The following is a 24,701-nucleotide window of genomic DNA, read 5'->3' as shown; positions in this document are numbered from 1 at the left end:
ACACCTAGCAATGTAGCTGCCCCCTTTTTTATTCATAAGCTCTACCCATAAAGCTTCATTCGAAGCCCCCCCCAAGATATCATCTCTCCTTTCTATATTAACTTACTCCTTAACCAATGATGTAATGCTTCCTCCTCTGCTTAGCCTAAAGATTCTACATCCCAGAATGGAGTGTTGCCATATTGCCCCTCCCCCAACTACGTCTCTGTGATGGCTTATATATCACACTTCCTGTGTCAATCATTGACCTTAACTCATCTGTTCTTCTCATCAAACTCCTGGCATTAAAGACCACCCATCCTTGCCTTACTCCTTTGCACATTAATAGAGCTGTACTCCCTCCGACTTAGTTGTTTTACTGTATGATTCTGCGCCCTTATTCTGCCGACAGTCTATGTCCCCTCCCTCTGCCAAATTAGTTTAAACTCCTCTCAACAGCACTGAGAAAGTCCCAAAAGAATGTCAGTCTCACTCTGGTTCAGATGTAGACCGTCCGGCTTGTACAGGAATGGTTCCAGTGGAATCTAAAACCCTACCTCCTGCACCAACTCTTAAGCCACACATTTATCTGCACTATTTCTGTATTTGCTGGCATCTGGCACTGGGAGCAATTCAGACATTACCTTGCTTTTCAGTCTACTACTTGGCTCCCTGAATTCGTGATGCAAGATCTCATCCTTCTTTCCACCTATATCATTAGTATCAACATGTACCATGATCTCTGCTTATCATGCCAAACCGTTCAGTATTTCCTGCAGCTGTTCAGTGACATTGTGGACCCTAGCATAAGGGAGGCAACATACCAGGTTGTAGGACTTCACTAACACTGCTTGTACCATACTGTTTCTGATATGCAAGTGTCTGGCTGCCTCCATGAACAGGTTGCCAATTGTCACTTAATGTCTTTTGGATACCACAGACTAGCAACCCGTCACTCCAGCCATTGTTGCAAGGTGACAGAGGGATGAGGAATCTTGACCTCACTATAGGCATCCCTTGCTCAGTAGGAGACAAGGCAGAGCCAGCCAGAGCAGGAAACATACTGATCGCATCCCCGCCCCGTCCCTCACAAATGTTTCCATTCAGAACACTCCACAATGTGGCCAAGCATTCTACTTCCATCTTGCCTGCCAACTTCAGCCTGCGGGAGTTCAAGCTGAAGAGGGTGCATCAGATCAGGACACTCATCATGTTTGGAGCCTCTGGCCACGAATACCATCATGGTCACCTGACCAAAACTCCAGAGCCAACATCTTTTCCAAGATGGCAGTGGCGGGAACGGCAACGTTCAGCTCCTGAGCACCTGACTTGGCTGCTCATTGGCTCATCCACATTTCTGCCCCATCCACATGGCTTTATCATTGTCTTTACAGCTCAGTGTTTTTTTTTGGTTTTGGCTGCCCTGGGGCCTCCTCCTGATGTCCTCCTATGGGAGGCCAGGGCCCCGCTTATCTCCATCCCCACTTCATCTTGGGTGGCAGTGTCGGAAGATGAGCCATGACTCTGTCAGTTGACTTGGAGCCGTGGTCGTGTTGGTTGATGTCCAGCATCAGAGGAGGTGCAGGACCTGTGTAGCGTGACCATCTCCAGCTCGGAGGCGGCATAAGTGGAAGCAACAGCGCCAGTGGTGACAGAAAAGAATCAAGTTGCCCGGAGACAATGTTGGTAGATGGTGACAGGATGAGCAGAATGGGTGAAGTCTACGAGAGGGAAAGATGAACGTTCCAAGCTGTTTCAGTTTCAGTAGCATCAATTTAATGTCATTTCATTCAGTACTTTATAATTTATACAATCTACTCAGCAATTTATTATGTAATCCAAGATGGCGCTGGAGCATGGCACATAATACACTTTTCACTGTACCTAGGTAGAAGTGAAAATATTAAATAAACCTAAATCTAAATCAACAGGCACCATATAGAGCTGGTCTTCTCCAAGCAAACTGCTGAGATGTAGAGGGCCAAAAAGGAGGAAGATTAAATCCTGTGGGTACAATATTGCTACAGGTGAAACTTCATTATAAATACGTTCCCATATTTGTAAATATATATTCATTGTACATCATCAGCAGTGTGATTGTATGTCATTCTAGCTGCAGTTACAAGAATGAAAGTACAGAGCCTCACTATCCTGAGGACTACACAATGTTTTATAGTCCGAGATGTAAAGTGAGCACCATGTGCACACTATGGGACCTTTCGAAATGATTATTGCTTTGGTGACCAGGGAAATCTTTCCAGGCTGCCATACATTGCTTGTGCATCACAGCCTTCAGTGAGATTCATTTATAGTGCTGCATCATGTGGTCTTGAAGCCAGGACTTGGACTCCACACAGTAGGAGAATGTGTACGGTTCACAAACAGCACTTAGCAATTGCAGCTATCTTTCATCTATACTGTGTGGACATTTGTTTAACGCTGTCACCCACTGAAGGGTTCCGCATCACAGGAAAGTGGAGGCCCCTATCCCACAGAGTAAAAGATTGTATCCCATGTCTCTAAAAAGACGTACAGTAGTTTTCTTTCTTCATAGTTAGTTAGTGCAGTTAGATGGCTAGAAAGTGATTTATTTTATTTTATGTTGGCACAAACATCTATTGTATGGCACCAGAACAAACTTTATTTATCAAATAAATGTTGAAAATACTACACATTGCCAAAAAAGACTAATTTGGCTTTGCCAGCCTCCCACATAATGTTAAACAGTTTACATTGTCACAGTGTCTCCCACTGGAAATGAGACTAAATCTCATTATATCCGTTGGTGTTGTTTGGTTTGATATATTTTCTATCTGGCATGAAAGTCGACCGTCATTATTGAAAGGATTTTTCTAAGCTTCAAAGATCACCTTATACATGGACTACTAGGGTTATTTTACCCCAGAAATATATGAAATGATTAATCTATTTCCTTTCAATCTTTTAAATTAATGTTTGAGCTGTTCTTTGACATGAACAGTGCAACGTTCTTAGGGCTGTACAATATTGGAGGTGAAGTGCATATTTGCCAGAATGCTAATATGACATTTTGTGATATGATTTTTGTGTAACTAGGCAAACCAATCAATACTACAGGGCACAGTTTGTAGAACTAATCTCATAGTTCATGAGCCCTCATCCGTCACTTAGAGAGCATCTAACTTGTGATTGGGCACACAATTTATTCATGGTGTGACCATTTTATGTAAATTAAGTGAGCTATTTAAATCATTTGCAAGGTCAGAGTCATACATTTGTCATTCCAATTTGATTATATTACAGAAGTGCCAACTCAAGGCAGAGAATCTTCAATATGTATTGTGGTCAAATGGTAAGTGCTTTTTTTTTGAAGAAAATTCTCTCTTTCTTCTATACCATACTGTTCTGCATAAGGAGGTCCTTTGTAATTGCTGTATATCTGGCAAGTGAATGATTAAAGTACTAAGTATTTATGTCAGTGGCTTTCAATTAATCCATATGCCAGTATCGAGAACAGATGTAATTTTCATCATCCGTGTCATGATTCACATAATTAGTTCAGGTCAGTGGTAAATCTTTATCTTGCTTGTTAGTGTCCCACTGGGTTTTTGATATGTTCCTGGCATCTTCATTGAAAAGTCTGATGTTGGTTGTAAATGCCGCATGAGAGATTTACCCAGTTTATCCTTGTACAAATAATATACTGAATACTGAAGAACAATCAAGATTCTTTCTAAAAAGTAGTTTGTTCTGAAAATAATTTTATAGGTATGGTAAAAATTACTTGGAATCTAACATTAACCCAGAAAGTTTAGGCATTGTGATTTTCCAGAAAATATGTGCAATCATTACTCTACTAGCAAAATTTATCAAAATCTCTCATTGAACCTGCTTCCTTCTCTGTCAGGGAATATATCTCAGTGAAACTGAATTAGATAGACTCACTTAAAGGGACATAGCACAAGAGTGTAATTGACCTCCATAACTGAATATTTTTGTGCGTGTGGTACTCACTTGAACACAAAGCTAATCCTGATTTGGCCAATTCAGAACTTGATCACGGTGCTCAAACTCAATAACATGTTTGACAAAGCAGCCTTACAAGACCAGTAGTGTACTCAACTCTGCATATTGCTTCACTGCAATCCTTTCTAGTTTATAAACAATCATTCATTGCACTGGTCCATTATCTGATCATGAGTCCAACTCTCTTTCTCACTGAAAGTTATTCATTTATGTCAGTTCTGAGGAAGGGTCACCGGACTCGAAATGTTAACTCTGTTTTTTTCCTTCACAGATGCTGCCAGGCCTGCTGAGCTTTTCCAGCAATTTTGTTTTTGTTCCTGATTTATAGCATCTGCAGTTCTTTCACTTTTTATTCATTTATGTCAGTTTGATTTCATTAATTGTCTGAGATTTCATAGAGTTTTTGGCCATCTTTTAAAAAAATTTGTGAAATATTTAGAATGATACAGATAGGGTGGTTAAGAAGGCATTTAGCATGCTTGCCTTCATTGCTTAAAACTTTGCATATAGGAATTGGCATTTTGTTACGTTGACTTTGTACAGGACTTTAGTGAGGCCGCTTCCAGAGTACTATGTCCAGTTCTGGTTTCTGTCATAGGAAGGATATTATTAAACTGTGAATGGCAGATGTCTTTTCCCTTTGGTGGGGAATTTCAAGACTAGAGAGCTATTTTTTAAGGTGAGAGGAGAAAGATTTTAAAAAAAGACATAAGAGGCAATTTTTTAACAGAGAGAGGTTCATGTGAGGAATGAACTTTCTGAAGGAGCGGTGAATGAGGGTACAGTTACAAGCCAATGGTAAATCTTCACAGACATTTAAGCTTCAAAGACATTTAGGTAAGTACATAAATAAGAAATGCATGGAAGGGGAGGCAATGGCCTAGTGGTATTACCGCTGGACTGTTAATCCAGAAACCCAGATAACGTTCTGGGGACACGGGTTTGAATCCCACTATGGCAGATGGTGGAATTTGAATTCAATTAAAAAAAAATCTGGAGTTAAGAATCTAATGATGACCACGAATCTTGTCAATTGTCGGAAAAACCCATCTGCTTCACTAATGTCCTTCAGGGAAGGAAACTGCCATCCTTACCTGGTCTGGCCTACATGTGACTCCAGTCACATGTGGTTGACTCTTAATTAGGGATGGGCCTAGCCAGCGATGCCCTCATCCCGTGAACAAGTTAAAAAAAAGATATAGGCCAAGCACCAGCAGATGGGGCTAGTTTAGTTTGGGATTATGGTTGGCGTGGACTGGTTGGACCAAAGGTTTATTGTATGACTGTATAACTCTATATGAAAGCCATCACTTCAAATCTTTTGTTTTTAGTGAATATAAGTATGTATTTTGGGAACAAGTGCCGAAAATAGCAACATAATAATTTCCGTTAGCCACACTGTAACATATTGGTGAGGGAACAGAGGAAGAAATACTAATTTCACTCAGCTCCTCTGGCCAGGTATCAGTCATGGAGCCATAGAGTCATAAAGCACGGAAACAGACACTTTGGTCCAACCAGTTCATGCCAGCCACAATCCCAAACTACACTTGTCCCACCTGCCAGTGCTTGGTCCGTATCCCTCCAAACATTTCTTATTCAGGTACTTATCTAAATGTCTTTTAAACATTGTTACCAGGCGGGGACATCTCAGAGAGGGAGGGTTGAATTGATCTCCCAGAAATCCTTCCGCAGTCAGTGATATACACACTTGTGGAAAACAAACAGTCAGTGCACATTAGGCCTGTCTCTACTTAATTCAAATACCAATAAATCCTGGTAAGATAAATTGCAGTTTGAATTTGTTCTACCTTCCTGTTAACAAAAGGTGAAAATAAAGGAGATGCTCTAATCGATGCCTAATATTCATGATATATTTAAAACAGGAAAAATATATTAACAGACATTTTCTCCTTATCGTTTCCAGCAGATCATCAATACAGCTGCAAATTTTACTTTCATGTATAATTTGGCGATTTAAATACACCACTTGGAATAATTTCCCCCCACCATCCTCAAATATACATTGGATTCCACTTGATTCTAGATGTCATTACAACCTTGTTTCAAACAGGGGTAAAGTAGTTCTGGAAGTCATGTGGGAGTGACTGCCATTAGTAATAAGGTAGCATTTGACCAAGTATGGCATTAAGAAACCCTAGTAAAATTGAAGTCAGTCGGTACCAGGTTGGAGTGGGGAATCACTCCACTAATTTGCCTCATACTTAGGACAACGGAAGTCCGTTGGGGTTGTTGGAGGCCTATCATCCCAGACATAGGATATCACTAGGAGTTCCTTTCGGCCGGTGTTCTAGGCCCACCATTTTCAGCTGCATTGTCATAGACCTTCCTTCCATAATGCAATCAAAAATGGGGATGTTCACTGGCAAATGCACAGTACATTACCATTCAGATATTGAAGCAGTCAATGCTCACAGTCAGTAAGAATTAAACATCACTCAGGCTTGTGCTGATGAACGACAAGTAATATTTGTGCCACATAAGCCCCAGGCAGTGACTATTTCCAACAAGAGAGAATCCAAGTATCATCCTTCGCTGTTGAACGGTAATATCATTGTTGGCTCTCTGAATAGCAACAGCCTACAGAGTTAACATTAACAAGAAACTTAGGTGGACCTACCATATAAATACTGTGGCTAGAAAATCAGGCCATTGGTTGGGAACTCTGCAGCATGTCAATTCACCCCTGATTTCCCAGAGTCTGTCAACAAGGCATAAGTCAGGAGTGTGATAGATTACTATACACTTGCCTTCAACAACACTCAAGAAGCTCAACACCATCCAGAAGAAATCAACCTGTTTGATTGGCACCCCATCCACCAATTTAAACATTCAATCCTTCCAACACCGGTGTATGATAGCTAATATTAATGCCATCTACAAGGGCGCTGCAACAGTCATGAAAGCTTCTTCAACAGCAATCTCCACTTCCATGAAGAACAAAAGCAGTAAGCATTTTGAAATATCATCATCTGTGCATTTCCCTCCAAGTCATGCACCATCTTGACCTGGAATTATATTTCTGTTTATTCACTGTCACTGGATCAAACCTGGGAATTCTCTCCCTAACAGCACTGGGTGTAACTACACTGCAATGAAACAAGCAGGTTGTTTTATAAAGATACGTTACTCAGGTGGGGCTCACCTCCGCTGACATACAGAAGAGAGAAGGTGACTTTATTGCAATGTATAAGATCCTGAATGACCTTTCCAATAGTGGATGTAGAAAGGATATTTCCTTCTGTGCTCAGTCCGGAACAAGGGCACACTGTTTAAAATTAGGGGTCACCTTTTTAGAACAGAAATGCTAAGTATTCTTTTCCTTTCAAAGGGTAATGGAGCTCTCTGCTTCAGAAGGCAGTGGAAGTGGATTTTTTTTTGATATTTTGAGGAAGATTTAGGTAGATTCGTGTTAGGCAGGGGAATCAAGGATTATTGGGGATGGATGGGAATATGGAAAATGAAACACAAACGGATGAGCCATCATCTTATTTATTAGCAGAGTAGCCTCAAGGGCCAATTGGTTCACTTCAGTTCATGTTTGATATGTTTATAGATTATATTATGGAGGTAAAGAAGGCAGATCACCATCACCTTCTCAGAAGCAATCGGGATAGGCAATAAATATTGGCCTTTCTAGCCATATACCCACATGCTAAGATCAATTTGTTTTAGAAACTCTTTCATAGAAATAGATACATGATTAAGTTGGAAAGTTTAATTGTTAAGTATACAATTTCTAGTCTTCAACAGAAGAATATGCACTTTCCAGTCATGTGTTAATATCTAATGCAAGATTTTTATATGTTAGTGAAATGAACATCAAGTAATTTTTCAATGTTATCTCTGAGTTATGCTGCTGGTGGAAAAAATAAAATATTAACAAATATTTCCTCTTGTAAATAAAAAAAGTTCAAACAGTTTAATATAATGGGGGATTTAAAATGATGGTCACTTCTGAAAAGGTGGAACTTACAGTGGGTCAGAAACACATTTACAGTTTCAATGTACTTTGCCAAGTCCCTTGAACTTAGCCATTGTATTAGCCTACCTGTCTCTAGATGTCCTGGCCAATCAAAGAGGATGGTGGGTTGACATGCCAGCTCTGTCAGAGGTAGAATTCCTAATCAAAGGGACCTTAGCAGTGGACAGAATGATTGAATTGGTACATGGATTATTGAAACTGCAGAAACCACAAGAATTAAGAGAAGACCAGAAAAGAGTATGCACTGAGATTCCCATTCTTACTGGGAAGGCCTGCTGCAGAATTTGAGGGATTGCTTTGAGGTGAGTTCTCCTGATGATGGAAGGGAGAGGCCAGTGTAGCAAGCTAAGCAGTTGTGGATGGAAGTGGCCAAAGAAATCACTGGCAGGCAGCGCACTGAATGGATCCAGCACCTCAGGAGGGTGGAAATTGTGACTGGTGTTACACTTCCAAGCCCCACATGCTGATATCCCAGCATTTTCTGGTGCACAGATTCTCAAATCAGCATGCACTATAGCTTCAATCATTACAAGCATGGCCACACATTCCCCTCTGAACAGCCGCTATTTACACCCCCAATTATCCTCCTGTCCTTTCAACCATGACTCACATTTGTCCTCAGTGAACATTTTCCTTCTCTTCTATCATATGGATGCACCTCATAGAGAGGTAGAGAGCAATGGAGAAGGGGCTTGGAGGATTTGGAAAGGCCCTCCAAGTCAACTGGAACCTTAACATCCATTGGCAATGTGTGCCCACCTGCTCTCTGGGATGGAAGTCTAATTCCAGGAGACCACTGAGGAGATGCCTTGGGAGCCTGATTCTCTGGAAGACTCTGGTGCTCATACATGTGAAGACTTGATCTCTGCTCATGGATCACATGTTGGGGGCTTCCCCTTCTTGGAACAGGATTTTACTGTCCATTCCCTCTGTCCTGTGCAGCAGCATGTGGCTGAGGAGAAGGCAGCTGCTGCTATTCACGTTGGTGTTGCTGCTCCTTTTATCCTCATCTGAGATGCAAAGTGAAGTCGCATACATTGTTCCCAACCCACATTGAATACTGGCAATAGGGAATTTCAGTTGAAGATGAGTTTTCTTTAATTCTTTCATAATGTGTGGGTATTGTTTATTGGGTCAGGAATTATTGTTTGTCTCTAATTGCCCTTGAGAAAGTGGTGGTGAGTTGCCTTTTTGAACTGCAGCAGTCAGTGTTGTGTAGGTGTGGCCACAGGGTTATGAGGGAAGAAGTTCCAGGATTTTGACCCAATGATAGTAGAGAAACAGGAACATAGTTCCTGGTCAGTATGGTGTGCAGCTTGGAGAGGACCTTGCAGACACTGGTCCCCATGTATCTGCTGCCTTTGTCCTATTAACTTGTACAGGTCACAGATATGGAAGGTTATGTCAAGGGTGCCTTGGTGAGTTACTGCAGTGAATCTTGTTATAGTTCACAGTACATCAATTGATAAGGAAGTGAATGTTTCAGAGGATAGAGTTCCATTTAAGTAAACAGTATTGTCCTCAATGGTGTTGAGCTTCTTGATTGTTGGGGAAACTGCATTAATCTAGGCATGTGGACAGTTTTCCATCACATTCCTGACTTGTGCCTTGCGGATGACGGACAGGCTTGGAGAGGCAGAAGGTGAGTTACCCAGAACAGAATGTCAAGCTTATGATCTGCTCTGAGGACCATGGCCACTATCAGGCTAGTCCAGTTAGTTTCTGGTCAAGGATAAGGAATGTACAAAATTGATGAAAGAAGCTCTCAAACCTTGGAGTCACTCTGAGATGGAATGCTGCGAGCATCAACCACCAACCTGCCTATGGACGGAGCTGTTCAGTCTCACTGATCAAAGGCTTCACAGTCTGGTAGCTTTACTAAAGACACACTCCCCACTGTACGCTCACCTCAGTGACGCTGGCAATTTCTACACAATTTGGAAAAATCGGTCAGCAAGCTGTCAATGCCAGAATCCATGGTCAAAAATAAAGATAAACTTCAACCATAATATTTAGGTGCTATGCCAACAGATTTGTTTTGAAGCTTGCTGCTTGCATTCAAATCTACCCAAGAAAAGTTTGGAAGTAGGCGGGATGATTTTGCATCATGTATCAATATCATATACAGAGGTTTCAACTCCTCGTGCACACATGAACCTGCTTCCCTTGCCTGAAAATACATAAGATACAAAGATGTAGGAAACAATTTCCACAAGTGCACTTTTATATAGTGATGTTTGCAAAATACATTCTGTCCCATTTAACGATTATATTAATCACATACATATATAAATTAAAAATGTGAAATAAAAAAGCTTATATAAATTTTGACACTTGCAGGATAAATGTAAAATAAGAGCTGGATGAATAATGAACGTACTGTTCAATCATTGTCGTGGCCCTCCACTTTGTACTGTATTGCCCAAGCCCATTCATTCAAATTAGCTGGCAATTTGAATTTTATTTTCACAGAATCAAGGAACCATTTTTCCAGCAACAGACTTTAACCCTGCTGAAGATGCAGAAGTTTTGTTCTCAGCACTACAAGGAATGGGTACGTACCAACAAATATATTGTTTGCTATAAAAATACCTTCAAAGAAACAGATCCATCTTTGTCACCCTTTTAAGTCCTTTACCCTCCAACAAGACTGAAGACCAATCATTAATTTGACATATTTGACAATCAAAATAAAAACTTTAGTCATGTTTCTGGAATTATACCTTTATTTTTATACAGATGTTAATCTTGAAAATTTCTGAGATATTGAATGGTGTTGAGATATGATTTGGCACGGGCAATATTTTTTATCACTATTTTCAATAATGCCATTCCTTAAATGTTTGCTTTCTTATCATAATACCAAGTATTTCCTGACATCATGAATTTTATTTCAGGAATGAGTAATTTCAATAATTTGTCCTTTTGTACTGAGGGTCAGTATCAAAGACTTGAATCTTACAGCCGCCCAGGGGTGGAGTGTTAGCTGGGAGGGTTCATAAGATCAGACACCATGCAACGAGCAATGTTCCTGGCACCAACTCACCTACCCCCACTGCAATGTTACCCCCGCCAAGGGTGGGCTGCAGCAACTTACCAGCTCGCCCAGTGAAACATGATAAGATGGTAGCCCATGCTTTTTGGGTGACATGTGCCATTTGCAGGCCCACCTAAGGTATTCCTCTCCAATGTGTTTTCTCAATCCCTCCTGCCCTGTCCACTCTGGCCCTCCCCCACCACCCCTCATCCTTGCCACTGCTGCCACCTGCTAGCCTTGAAGTCCGGTTTCTCCCTCAGGCACTGCCATAGTCCCAGAGTTGGCCAGTGCTCCAGCTGGTGTTATTGGGACCAGAGACCTGGAGTCACTTGATTGACCAGAATCTCTCAGAGAATGGACTTCCTCCCTTATGGGGATTGAAGTTACGCCTCAAGCCAGTTAATGACTGGCAACTATCAAATAGCAGCAGGATAAGCCAGCCATATTGGGGCATGCTCAGCCCTGATTTTTTTAGACCTGGCTATCTAAATGAAATGCCAGCCTGCCACTCTTGGCATAGGTTCTATAAAGGGCCATGGGGATGATTAGGAGCATATGGGTCTTCAGGAGACATTGGAGATAGGTAGTTTTCATGATGGTATGAGAACTCAGAAGCATTAGATGGCATGAAGCAGCATAGGAGGTATGAGTGGCCATGGAGAATGAGAGGAATGAGGCTGAGAGCAGGAGAGATGTTTTCTGTTTTCTGTTTTCTGTTTTATCTTTCCTTCTGGAATTTTAAATGGTGATGGAGGCCCAAGGCAGGCTGTCTGCCCACAGACCTCCCTACATTCACCTGGTCTGACTCCCAAACCAATCCAACCCTCCTGACCAAAAATTGAGAGAAGCATGTAGGCATTTGGAAAGGTCAGCTTTGCATCTTATGATATCTCCGAACTCTGCACATCCTACTGAGGATCGGAAATCAGGGCCTGAGACTGGTTGTGAGGTCACAATGTCAAAGTTTACAGTTGACTCAAAACTTCAAAGTATTCTGAAATATAGGGGGATAGTGATAGACTTCAAGAGGATAGGCAGGTTGATAGGGCAAGCTTTTGGAACATTAAATTTAATGCATAGATGTGTAACATGTTCCATTTGGTTAGGAGAATGAGAAAGGTTAATATACAATAAAGGATAGAATTCTAATGGATCAGTTCTCACTCAACATAAATGGAAAACCTAAGGATTAGAGGCTTGCTAACTTTCTAGCCTTATTCAAAAAGAATGTTTTTTGTAGGCCAATTAATCTGACCCTAGTGGTGGGAAAATTGTCAGAATCAATATTGAGAAGTAGGATTAACCGGCGGCATGGTGACTCAGTGGTTAGCACTGCTGCCTCAAAGCGCCAGGGACCCAGATTTGATTCCACCCTCAAGTGACTGTCCGGGTGGAGTTTGCATATTCTCCCCGTGTCTGCGTGGGTTTCCTCCAGGTACTCCGGTTTCCTCCCACAGTCCAAAGATGTGCAAGCTAGGCAGATTGGCTATGCCAAATTGCCTGTAGTGTTCAGGGTTGTGTAGGTTAGGTGGGTTATAGCAGGATGGGTCTGGGTGGGATGCTCTGAGAGTCGGTGTGGACTTGTGGGGCCGAAGGGCCTGTTTCCACACTGAAGGGATTCTATGGAAATTATTTGGAAAGACATGGATTAATGAAGGAGAGTCAGTATGAATTTGTTATGGGAAGTTCATATCATATCATCTGAATTTAATTTTATGAGGAAGTAACAAGGAAAATTGAAGAAGGATTCCGACCTGAAATGTCAACTTTCCTGTTCCTCTGATGCTGCCTGGCCTGCCGTGTTCCTCCTGCTCTACACTGCGTTACCTAAGGAAAATTGATGATGATTGTAGGATAGATGTTATTTACATGGATTTTACTAGGTCATTTGTCAAGGCCCCACATGATAGACTGTTCAGAAAAATTAAAGCCAATGGAGTACAGGAGGAATATGATGAGTTAAATCCAAAATTGGTTCAGTGGCAGGAAATGAAAGGGAATGGCAGATGGATGTTTTTATAATTCTGAGTGGGTGCTCCACAGGGCTCAGTGTTGGGTCTCTTGCCGTCCGTGATATATATTAATGATTTAGACTTAAACATGTGAGGCTTGAGGGGGAAATTTGCAGACAACACACACATTTGCCGGGTAGTTGACAGTAAGTGGACTGGCTATTGACTGCAAGATGATATCAGTACTTTGGTTCACTGGGTGGAAAACTGGCAAGTGAACTTCATTCCAGAGAAATTCGATGGTATTCATTTGGGAGCAGCAAGCAAAGCAAGGGAATACACAATAAACGGGAGTATTGACAGGACCATAAGAGACCTGGGAGTGTAAGTCCACAGTGAAAATGGCATAACAGGTAAAGGAGGTGTTAAAGATGGCTTTTGGATGACTTCACGCATTGGGTAAGCTATTGAATACAAAAGCCAGGGAGTAGTGTTGGAATTATCTAAGACAGTAGTTAGGTGACAGAGGAGATTTACAAGAATGTTGCCAGGGCTCGAAAATTGCAGCTATGAGGAAAGATCAGATAAGTGAGGGTTACTTTCCTTAGAATAGAGGCTAAGGTATGACTTAATTGGGGTTTGCAAAATATTGAGGATCTTGATTTGAGTTTCTCATAGTTGAGAGATCACCTCCCAGGAGCACAGATTGGCGATATTCCCTATAATATTTATTATGCTGTGCAGATTTCCAAGATCCATGTGCATTAGCAGTTTCTACTACTGGACGTCAATATGTTGGCACGTCAATCGGCATGTGCAGAACCTCCCAGGAGCCACACAGCTTAGAGAGAATGTTGATGACTTGTAGAAGGATAAGTGGGGCATATTAAATAACATTTGCACTCAGTGGGGAGGTGGATGGCTGGAATTCACTGCTCAGTTTGGTGTTTGGGGCAGAAACATTCAACTAATTCTAAAGGAACCTGGATCTGCACCTGAAATGCTGTAACCTGCAAGGCTAGGGACCAAGAGGTGGGATGTGGAATTAGAATCGGCAGCTAGTTTATTCAGCTAGCACACGCACAATGGGCTCAATAGCTTCTTTCTGCGCTTGGACTTTTCTCTGGTTTGAGGACATGCAGCACCAGAGTGACCTTGGAATATATGTGCACACAATGTTGAATGTGGCAGAGCACAGACTGCGAGCGTGGCACATGGGCCCCTGAACTTTTTAAATAGAGTCATCAGCCCAAAAAATACAAACAAGTTATGATGGACATCTATAAAATGTTTCACCTCAACTGAAGCGTTGTGGCCACTTCTGGGCACAACATTTTGGAAAGGATCTGAAGGCAGCAGCTAAGGTGTATTTTCTGAGATTAGGACAAGGGACATCATTAATGAAGATGAATTGGATAAGCTGTGCTCCTTAGAGGGGAGATTTTACAGAAGTGTGCATAATCATCATGATCCTGAAAAGACTAGACAGAGTTGAGTTGAGGTGTTAAGAATCAGAGAACACTCATTTATAGTGATTGACTAAAGCATTAGAGGCTACACAAGGAAGAATTATTTTATGCAGCAAGTGGATAGGATTTGGAAAGTAAGCTTGAAAGTGTGATGGGGGCTAATTCAATCATGGCTTTCAAAGATAAAATGGATAATTATCTGAAATGAAAACATTTGCAGGCTGGGGGTGGGGGCGCTCTTGTGATGCAGTGATAATGTCCCTACCCCTGAACCAGCAGGCCTGGGTTCAAGTCCCATCTGCTCCAGAGCTGTGTAATAACACCTCTGAAAGGTTGAATAGGGGAAAAAAATGGAACTTGTGACAGGCAAAAACAAACATTTGCAGGGTTAATAGGAAATAGCAAAGAAGGTGCATTAGCTGACTTGCTTTCATACAGATCCAACATGGAAAAGATATTTTCAATGGTCTCTTCCTCCTTCTGTCTTAGAATGATTTGATGATCTCTATGATTATACATAGACAGGAAAATCAAAACACTATTTTATAAGCACAGTGTTTGAACTAATTAATGGCAAAAACATTTGTAAACTCTACAACATTACTATAATATAAATATCTTGAATATTACTTCACCAATAATTATGAAAACCTAAACTGTTTTAAGTTGGATCAATATCGCAGAATCATGCAAATTGAGTGTGATATTGTGCTTCTCGGGTACATTTGGTTTTTTCAATGTTATTGATTGATGGAGTTGTTTGGTTAAACAAAATAAATAGGCTTTCAGATGTGATTCTGGTCAAGTCCATTAATTATCACCAAGACAAATTTAAGGAAGAACATCAGAATCCATGATAGATTTTGTTGCTTACAAAAATAGCACTCTATGTTACATCAGTTACAGGAACTGTTCTGTTGAACCTCTTGAAGAAATAGCCTGAACATTACTCCAGATGTTTCATTAACGGTGGCCTGTTCAGCATCAGCTAGTCAGATTAAATGTTAGTAACTTCAAACAACTTAAATATTCCTTCAGTCTGTTTCCTCTTTTACTTTTGGAATGTTTTGGTATAAATAGGGAATATGAGCCTCATGGGACAAAGCAACAAGGTTGGTGTGTTAGGAGGGTGAATTAAATCTGTCAGTTCCAGAAAATGTGTCAAACAACTCCCACACTGTCAAATATAATTACTTCCCCAAGCTAACTTCTCCAGCAGTCAGATGGTGATTAATGGCATCTCTCACATCCCATTTCCAGCCCACACACTCCATTCCCAGAACAACTCCCCACTCAGAAGATATGCCAGAATTCACAAGCATCCCTATGCCCCATGCCAATTTTAAAAGTCCATTGCTCATGCAGAAAAGCACTATCTGTCCAGAGTTACTCTGCATGGTTCCTGACAGTTTTCCTGAACATTGCAAATATAGTGAATCAGCTGGATGCTTTGTAGACAGGGTAATGGTAGTCCTGCAGGATGGGAGTCCTGCATCAGTTCTACCAATTTCTCTCTGCTACCATACAATCTATCTCTATACCCACCTCCTACCAAGACTCATGCTCTACCAGCCTCACTATTGCCTGCAACATCTTCTCCACTCATTCTCATTCAACCCCAATCCTGACAAACCCATCATGCCCTTTGCACTGCCTACCCACTAGCTCAGAGCACCTCCCCACCTAATCCAACAGTAACAATCTGCCATCCACTTTCATTTCCCTTAATACCTGCCTGTCTCACATTTCAGAAGTAAAACAGCCCACAATTGGGGTGAGATGAGTTAAGACAGTTGATGTGCTGCTGTTATTTGGCTCATCACCACTCATAAGGACAGGACCTAACCCTGACTGCCCTGAGTAGGGTCTGGACTGACATTGGAGACTACTTGTGACTTACTGTGATGGGAACCCTTGGGTGAACCAGTTGACTGAACTAAGTACTGCAGTAATATGGGCCCAGTATCTCTGGTGAAAGGCCAAAGTGCATAAATGCTATGAATGGCAGGAATGATGCGGGCATCCAGGTAACTCAGAATGAGTGAGCACTAAGAGCAAATGAAGATGCAGCATGGTCCGGTCCATGAGTTGGGTATGTGACCCTCCACACATAGTATCCTTTCTGCAGCATTAATTGCTGCAAAAGTTTCTGGTGCGGCCCATTGTGCAGCATCGAAGTGCAGATTGTAAATGAATTGGAGTTATGCCAAGAGGGTTTCTTAGAGGCTGGCACATGTTGAATGCCAATGTCTTTGGATGTAGGGTGCATGTGGCATGTCCTCATGGAGCATGCCTTGGTATTTTGGTGCCCAGTTTCCAACATGGAGGTTACCAGCAACAAGCAGCAAATGCTCTGCCCATCATTACTCTGGTTTGCTTGTTGAAGTTTCCTGACATCAAACATGTTTCACAAGTATGAAAAGATGGGAAGCTGAATACTAATGAGGAAGTTGGGCTGTTAACAAGGCATTTAACAAATAATAAAGACCATCAATTAACATCTTGCTTGTTAAAAGCATAAGTGATGGTGTCGTTCACTCCCAACATCGAGATGGGCCTCACCAGACTTGTAGCCAGATTCTGCCACGCATTTTACCATGGCCCATGTCACTCAGATTCCTGTAACATACAACCTGTAGAGTTGATGGTGACTTTTTGCAGCAACTCTAAATACAGGACCAATGACTGGTTCATTGTTTAAATTAGTACTGTGTTTTCAATTGACCTGCCCCCTTTCCTCTTATTGTCATTGGTCCATAACTGCTCTAAGCATATTACGGCAACCAATAAATAGCAGGACATTGGAACAGGAACCAGAAACATCTTCAGTCACTCTCACTGTATCACCATTTCTTTATCAGAGCTGCGATGGAACCCAGTGTAAATTAGGTTTCCCTGTAAACTTTGTTCGGTGAGGGCCAATGACCTTATCAATCCTCGAATCTTGAGAGTCTGTCCATCCAAGTTCAAGCAATTCATCCATAGTTAGACCTTCAAATAGCTTAGTCACCATTTTACTTGCTGATTTTTTGTGAGTTCATAAACTTAGAAAGTGTTGCTCTGAGAACTGCTGATGAATTTTAAACAGAACACCAGGATCTCTTAGACACAATTTTAAATTCCTAAATCCATCAGGAAACTGACAGGATCAGGTTCAATACTGGAGTATGTTCCACTGAAGTCAAAGCAGAATAAGCCTGGGTGACATGAAAAATTTGCATTCCACCCGATCCTGTGGGCTTCCTGTCCAGCAAATTAAATGAAAATACCCCCATATTTCAACAAGTCAAAATACGTGCAAATTGAATGTAATATTGATTTCAAACTTCATGAAAAATTAGATTCATGTCTGGTCTCTCAGGCTTGACGGGCCATTGCCATAGTAGATCTCAGGCACAAAAAAACACACAGGAGATTATTTTATTAACAGTAACACCTCTTTAATAAACTAATTTGAAGTCTACAGGAATATCTGCAGACTGAGAGGTAATTACTTTTCTCCCTGTTCCACCTGTTTTTCTCTCTTTAATTCCCCTGCTGAAGATGTTAGTTCATAGCTGAGTTGAGTCTCCAAATAGTCAGGTATTCTTTGTCCAACATACACCGGTTAATTATTAAAAAAAGGAGTGGAGACTGAGCCAAAGATAAGTTTACCACAGTGCAGATATTAAAGCTAGGATTTAGCTCATAGGTGTGTCCAGGTGCCATGTTTCTCAATAGAAAAATATGGGAGTTAATTGTTTCATTTAAAAGCCCTATTGCTTAATATTATTTCTATTATTCCACTTCAACATTGAGAATGCAGATACTATTCTAGTAAAGGCAGAATGACTGCAGCAAAACTGCAACATCACTGAGATTGCACATATTTTATTGGAAAATGTGGTATCAGGTTCATTAAAGAAACACCCTTCAATTTGAAATAGATCAAGTTAATTAATTGGATTCATACTTTGGACTCTGGTAGTTGTTGTGTTGATTGCATTAATGAGGGAATTGCTTTTAACTTGGTTCACCTTAGTTATAAAATCATTATATTGATTGTGAACTAAGCAATTATGCCCACAAATCATTTCATGACAGTATATATTTAATATCAAGTGGTATTTAATATTCATTCAGACTTGACTGCCTTTTTAAGCACATGACAAACCATTGTAAATGACCCTTTTGAGTAAAATTGCTTTTAGAACTAGTTTGAATTGTGTACAGTGCACAGGAAGAGGATGAAGATTGTCTCAGAATCTTGCAAAGCTGGGGACTCAGCAGTCTTGACCCATTCAAATCAGGCTATCAAAACGTTATTTTTAATACCTTTTAGCTGCCCAGTGGCCAGCCAAATTAACAGCTGGGAGGGAAAACCAGATTACTGCTGGGGACCCTCAGGAAATAGCTCTGGAAATTGAATGGTCAGAAAAGCAATTGAAAGTGTGGAAGAAGCTCACGTCAGGCACTTAGAGAATTGCCAGACTATGAGCATTGATGTCAAAAATGAGATTGAAAGGTTAATGAACATCTAGCAGATTTGACAAACTGGATCAATTGTTGAAGGAGTCCATCAATGTGGTACCTTGCCAGTTCCAGCACATGTGTACCTGCCTCTTTCCATATACAGTTGACTATCACCATGGAAGACCAGGTCCTGCAAGCTCACTGTCTGTTGGATATATGCACAGACCTATAATCCATTCCTGGAGCTATAGGTGTTGAGCATCAATAGGAAAGAGAAAGGGCACAATAGGCCTCAACCTCACTCCAGGTAAACACAAAGTGAGTGACAACTAAGAAAGCAATGTAAGAGATGTAAGATGCACCTGTGGAGATGCCTAAGATGCATGTGTATTCCTGTGCACAGTCACCTGGCAGAAGCATTCAAGTCACATGTTGTTGAGCTCTAAAGTGAAGGCCTGAAGTGCTGAAATGGTGTGTGAGTTGGTCTGAAAACAACCGTAATAATGTGGTGAGGCTGGTGAGTTGAGGATCCAGAATTACGTGATTGAGGGGTGGAAGAGGATGTTTTCTATTTTGAGAATACAACACAGCCATGTGTCCAACATGAGGTCTTCATTAAGATGTCTGTGAAATTAAGATGGCTACTTACAGTGTGTGTGCCTCCGGGTAAAGTCCACATGACTACAGCTAACAAGTAAACACACTTATATGTGATTGTATTTTAATCTAAATATCCTACTCTTACACAAAATATGCATGCATTATCATGTACATTTTGAGTTGCCCAAGTCACCAAAAATATACATGACTGCTGTCATGCATTAGCAACTGTTTGGTATTCCAGCTAGTTCTTCTCTAGTCTGTTTATTTACAAAAGGCAAGCTTGATTTTTAAAGGGCTTGTAACTTGTTGTGGTACATATGTGGATTGTCAGCTCTTCCTTCAACATCTGCTTGTTAGAATGGTTCACTCCTTGGTTCAGTTTCAGAATCTTCTCAGCTGACTCTGCTGATTTATGCTGTTGCCTTGGACTCCTCTTTTCTTCAGCAGCATTAGCTGTATCTGACAGGTGATCTTTTCAGTTTGTGACTTCAGCATCAAGGCTCCTTTGTGTTCCTGCACTTGAATCCTCTGCACTCTTTGTCTGTTTGTTCATCAGTCGATGTAGCCTGCAAAGTACTGTAAACCTTTTCTGGAGCATTTAGGGTTATTAATCTGAGCTGTCAACTTGCTTCTGCTCAGATGAGTGGCTTTACTTTTGTATCTAATATCTAGAATTCCAGCTTTTCAGATTTGTCATAGTATTGGGCACTCAGATTAATTTGTCCTCCCAGAGTGAGTGCTGTTCCATCACCGAGCTCTCAACTTTACATTGTTTCACTTTTGGATTGCCATTTGGTGTAACTTTTCAAGGTCTGTGAAGCTCATAATGTTGGAAGAAACATTAGTATCTATCTGGCACTTCATATTCATTTGATGCTTTCGTTCCGCTGTATTGATTGCAAAAGTTACAAGCCATTTTCCCCTTTAGGTTTGAACCTTCTGTAATCATCTGAATCTTCGTCCAGCATCTCTCCAGTACATATGCTTGACACTGCATGTTTATCAATGGACTCTTTTTCACCGTAATCCCTTATATTGAACATGTACAGTACATGGGTAACTTTCATTTCGAGTTCAAAATATGCCTTCAAAGCTTTTTTAAAAAAAAGTCTGCCCTGTGATATTTCTGCTTTTCAGCCAGATTTAGAGTAGGAAATGTTTTGAAGCACTGTCTTCCCAATAGTGACAAAAGGGTAGCAACTTGCAATCATTCTAGCTTGCTCAACAAATCTGTTGCTATTTCATAATTCTGCATGGAAGAAATCTCAAGTTTTCCTTCATATTCACTGTCATTTGGACAGAGGTTAATTGGGAAAGCTGCAGTCATTTCCACTTAACCAGTTTTTTTTAACTGTGGCTTTCTTTGTTTTATTTTATTTCATTAACACTGATCACAGCTCTGTACATATCCATCTCCCTATTGGTAGCTGTGCTTTCTTACACTTCTACAACAGCCATCTCAGCACCACTTCTGACACTGTGTTTCGAGTGTACAACACAGCACTATGTTCAAAACTTTATTGAAGTGAACTTGTGATATTTGCCTTGTGTGTGCGTGTGTGTATGTGTGTATGTGTGTGCCTCATGATAGAGATCACACAACTACAGTAATCTGGGAAGGACATCTGTACATGGATCTTTCCCAGACGGGGGAAGAGTTGCAAGTGAAATATCCAATAGCCATTGCTATGTCTATATTTCCCTGCACTTATTCGTGATTTGAACTTGAGTGAAGGAAACATAAACTCAGATTTGATGATGTAAAATTTTGACACATAGTGAGGATAACCATAAAATACTCCAGGAGAATATAGATGAACAGAATGGACAGGTACTAAATTTACAGTTTTATAACAAAGTGTGAAGAAATACATCTTGGAAGAGTAAAAACAAAGAACGTAATGGAAATCCACTATAAAGTGTAAATGAACAGAGAGACCTAGAGTTTTAAATATCTAATCTCTGAAAGTGCAGATAGTTAAAACCAAAAAAAAATTGAATTGTGGTTTTAAAAGTAGAAATATTCAGTACAAGAGTAAAGCAATAATATTAATAAATTAATGCAAACTTTTGGTTAGGCCAATTTTAAGACACTATTTGATGTTTTGAGTTCCTCATCATAGAAAGGGCAGCAATAGAGGAAATGCAGTTTTGATTCAACACGATGATGCTTGCAATGGGAAATCATTATTATGAGCATAAACTGGAGATATTCAAGAAGACCATTTCTACCTCAGCAAAGAAGGGCGGGATGCTTCCGATCTGGTGACTGTCTGTAAAGTTTTCTGTCTTTAATTGTAGAAATTAGGGTAATTTTGGCCTTGGAAATGAAAGGAAATTAAATGAAGAGTACGTGTTCATTCCATATTTATTCTTCACTCCCACAATGCCCATGAAAATTGGGAGAAATGCATAACAGGCTGCTGATCTAATATCACCCATTTACAGTGTTGATCTTAGTTAAAATTATTGCCATTCAATTTAGTTTACTGTAAGGGATTAAGTACAGCAGGTATAACATATTCCTTAATATGCACTAGCTGGAGCTGTCAACACGTAGTGCAATGGGAGTGTTCCTGGAGCAGTTATTCCAGACTGTTTACTTTTGCTAATTATAAATTAGATCAGTTTCATCCTTTAACACAAGGGGAAATGAAATTTTAAACATCGCTGAAAATCACTTTCTGAACAAGGTGAAATTACAGAGACTAAATTCCCAAAGTAATTCTTCGTAAATAACGTAGTTTTAGAAGATCAAATTTCCATTCATGCACACTAGAAAGTGTGTGTATTGATTCTTTTATTTAAATTTAATGTAAAATAAACCACCCACTGAGGTGAAGGAAATAAATTATACACTGTTATCATGACACCTTTAATAGATGGAAAGGCTTTCCAAAATTTAGTTTTGAATCCTTATAAATGTAAGGTATATTATATCAAGAGCACAGGTCAGTCAAACAACATTATAAGAACTGAAATTTTATTACTTGAATTAAAAAAGCAATAAAATTATATTAGCTTTTGTTTTGTTTCTACTATTATTAATCACATCCATTCTGACAAGATTTATCTATAAACTAGCTAGTTTCAATTCAACTGGACAGTGCTATTAGTTTTTTAAAAACATTTTTGTTTTATTCTTTATTACTACTGTGCTTTTAATTTGTTAATTAGATATTATTTGCCAATCAAATCATCTACATTTCACTACCTGCATCTCTCAAATGCAACTTATTTGACAAAGTAACAATTAGTTTTAAACACCCAACATGTTATGTCTTTCAAGGCAAGTGATGCATTTTAAGATGTTTTGAATCCTTCAAAGAGTTAAAATGAGGTTTGAAGAATAGCATTTGGATAATGGAATGTGATTTTCTACAAAATGAAGGATTGAATTGATCAAACTTCATGTAATTCTGCATCACCTTACCTCAATGAATGGCATGCAACCATAACACCCTGGGAACAGTAGATTCTAACCTTGAACCAATAACCAAAGGTCATGTTACATATACAGTTGCGTATCTCCTTTTTTTACCCTACCACATTGAAAGGATCACTGAAATTTATTGTTGAAACTACAAACCCAGATTATCTGCTTAAACACAATGGGAGCTTTTTAATAGCAAATACTTCAAACAGATTAAGGATAGGGGTAACACTTGCTAGCAAAGACCTACATGCTTATCCAGAATGAATAAACGCAAGGAGCATTCCACATCAGGCTTTGGATCTCATTAAAATTAGACCAGCAAGCCATGGATACCTGCTATGAATTCATTGGCAGCTCACTAGTCAAGTTACTAGGCCACGTTTAGGTTTGGTCATCCGTAACACAGCAGATTTGGTGCTTTCAATATTCATGCAACCCAATTCTGGAAAGACAGGCATAATGACCTAAAAGTCGATTTCAGACACAAGCCCGGGATGCCTTACAGCTTTATATTAGGCATGCAATTCTGGCACAGAATATACAAATGCATGCAGCACATCATCCAATGTTTAGGCATCCTTGCACCATTACATGTAAATTAGCTTTTATATTTTTCTGCACAGTCTTGCAAAGGCAATAACTTGCATTTAGCCTTGTCTACAGCTATGTAACTGAGTGAAAGCCTTTGATTTTTAATTTAAAGAAGCAAAAATTTTATGCTCAAAATTACTGCAGAGTCTCTGAAATACAGCAGGATTAATTCTTTAGCAAGATATCATGAGTGAATGATTGTCGCATAATGCAAATTGATGGTATCCGCTGCAAAATATACAAGTAGTAGCGTCAAAACAATCCCTTAGAGCAGTGAGATCTCCAAATGTGATTGACAGGGAATTTGAAGACACTAAAAACATTGGGCTGAATCTTAATTTCTTTTTGGCTAAGTCTGAGTTGCATAATTTTTTTTTAAGGCAAGGCCTAGTGGGTTTTCTCATTGTAACTTACCAAACTCACCTCATTAATTACCCTCCCCCACCACATGCTGTACCTCAGTTTCGATTTCCTGCCCATCTTGGCATATGATATTCCTGGAACAACTCACCACTCAGCAGACATCACCCAAGATTAACATTCCTTGCACCCACACCATCTTTAAAAGGCATCTGTCTATCCAGATGGCACTGGCATTCTGAAGTTGCCATGCTCATCATAGGACAGAGTCAGAACATGGCAAAAAGAGAGGAAGATGGCAACACTATGCTCTGACAGAGACCTGGAGATCCTGGTTGAGAGTGTTGTGCAAAGAAAAGGAGGACTGGCAGAGGAGGTCATGCCACCAGTCCCAGCCAACCTGGTAACAGGTTGCCATCTGAGACAATACCTTCTCCAGGAAGCAAAAGAATGGCCAGCATTGAAGTAAGAAGGTCAATTACCTTCTCTGTTCCCAGGGTAAGTGCCAAATTCTTCTGTCTGCAACTTTACACTCACTCCATCTCAGCTGCTGCACCCATCTCCTACCAAGGTTCATGCTCTGTCACTCTCACTATTGCCTGCAACAACTTTCATCACTTGCTCCACTACTCCACACCACTAGCCCTGCATGACCTTGGGACTGTCTGTTGAATCTCTCGGAACCCATCACCACCTTGTAGTTGTTCATTTGCTCAGTGGTGCAAAATGGATGCCTAAGCATTTGATACAATGTGCCACGTGTATTGTATATTCTGTGCCAGAATTGCATGTCTAACATAAAGTTGTAAGG

At 40.3% G+C, this 24,701-nt stretch overlaps 1 protein-coding gene across 1 annotated transcript in view; it reads left to right on the top strand.

The window, feature by feature from the left end:
• The first annotated feature begins 3,226 nt into the window (after positions 1-3,226).
• LOC109912120 (annexin A10) overlaps positions 3,227-24,701 on the top strand; it is an 82,229-nt gene continuing 60,754 nt past the window's right edge. Inside the window, exons 1-2 of the mRNA XM_048616373.1 lie at positions 3,227-3,310; positions 10,463-10,544. Coding sequence (XP_048472330.1) covers positions 3,293-3,310; positions 10,463-10,544 — 100 coding nt within the window. The 5' untranslated portion in view covers positions 3,227-3,292. The remainder of the gene's footprint in view (positions 3,311-10,462; positions 10,545-24,701) is intronic.

This window comes from Rhincodon typus, chromosome 1 (assembly GCF_021869965.1).
Source record: "Rhincodon typus isolate 14 chromosome 1, sRhiTyp1.1, whole genome shotgun sequence".
In the NCBI taxonomy this organism is placed as follows: domain Eukaryota; kingdom Metazoa; phylum Chordata; class Chondrichthyes; order Orectolobiformes; family Rhincodontidae; genus Rhincodon; species Rhincodon typus.
The sequence above is the reverse complement of the archived record's forward strand: the minus strand, read 5'-3'. Positions and strand labels throughout refer to the sequence as shown.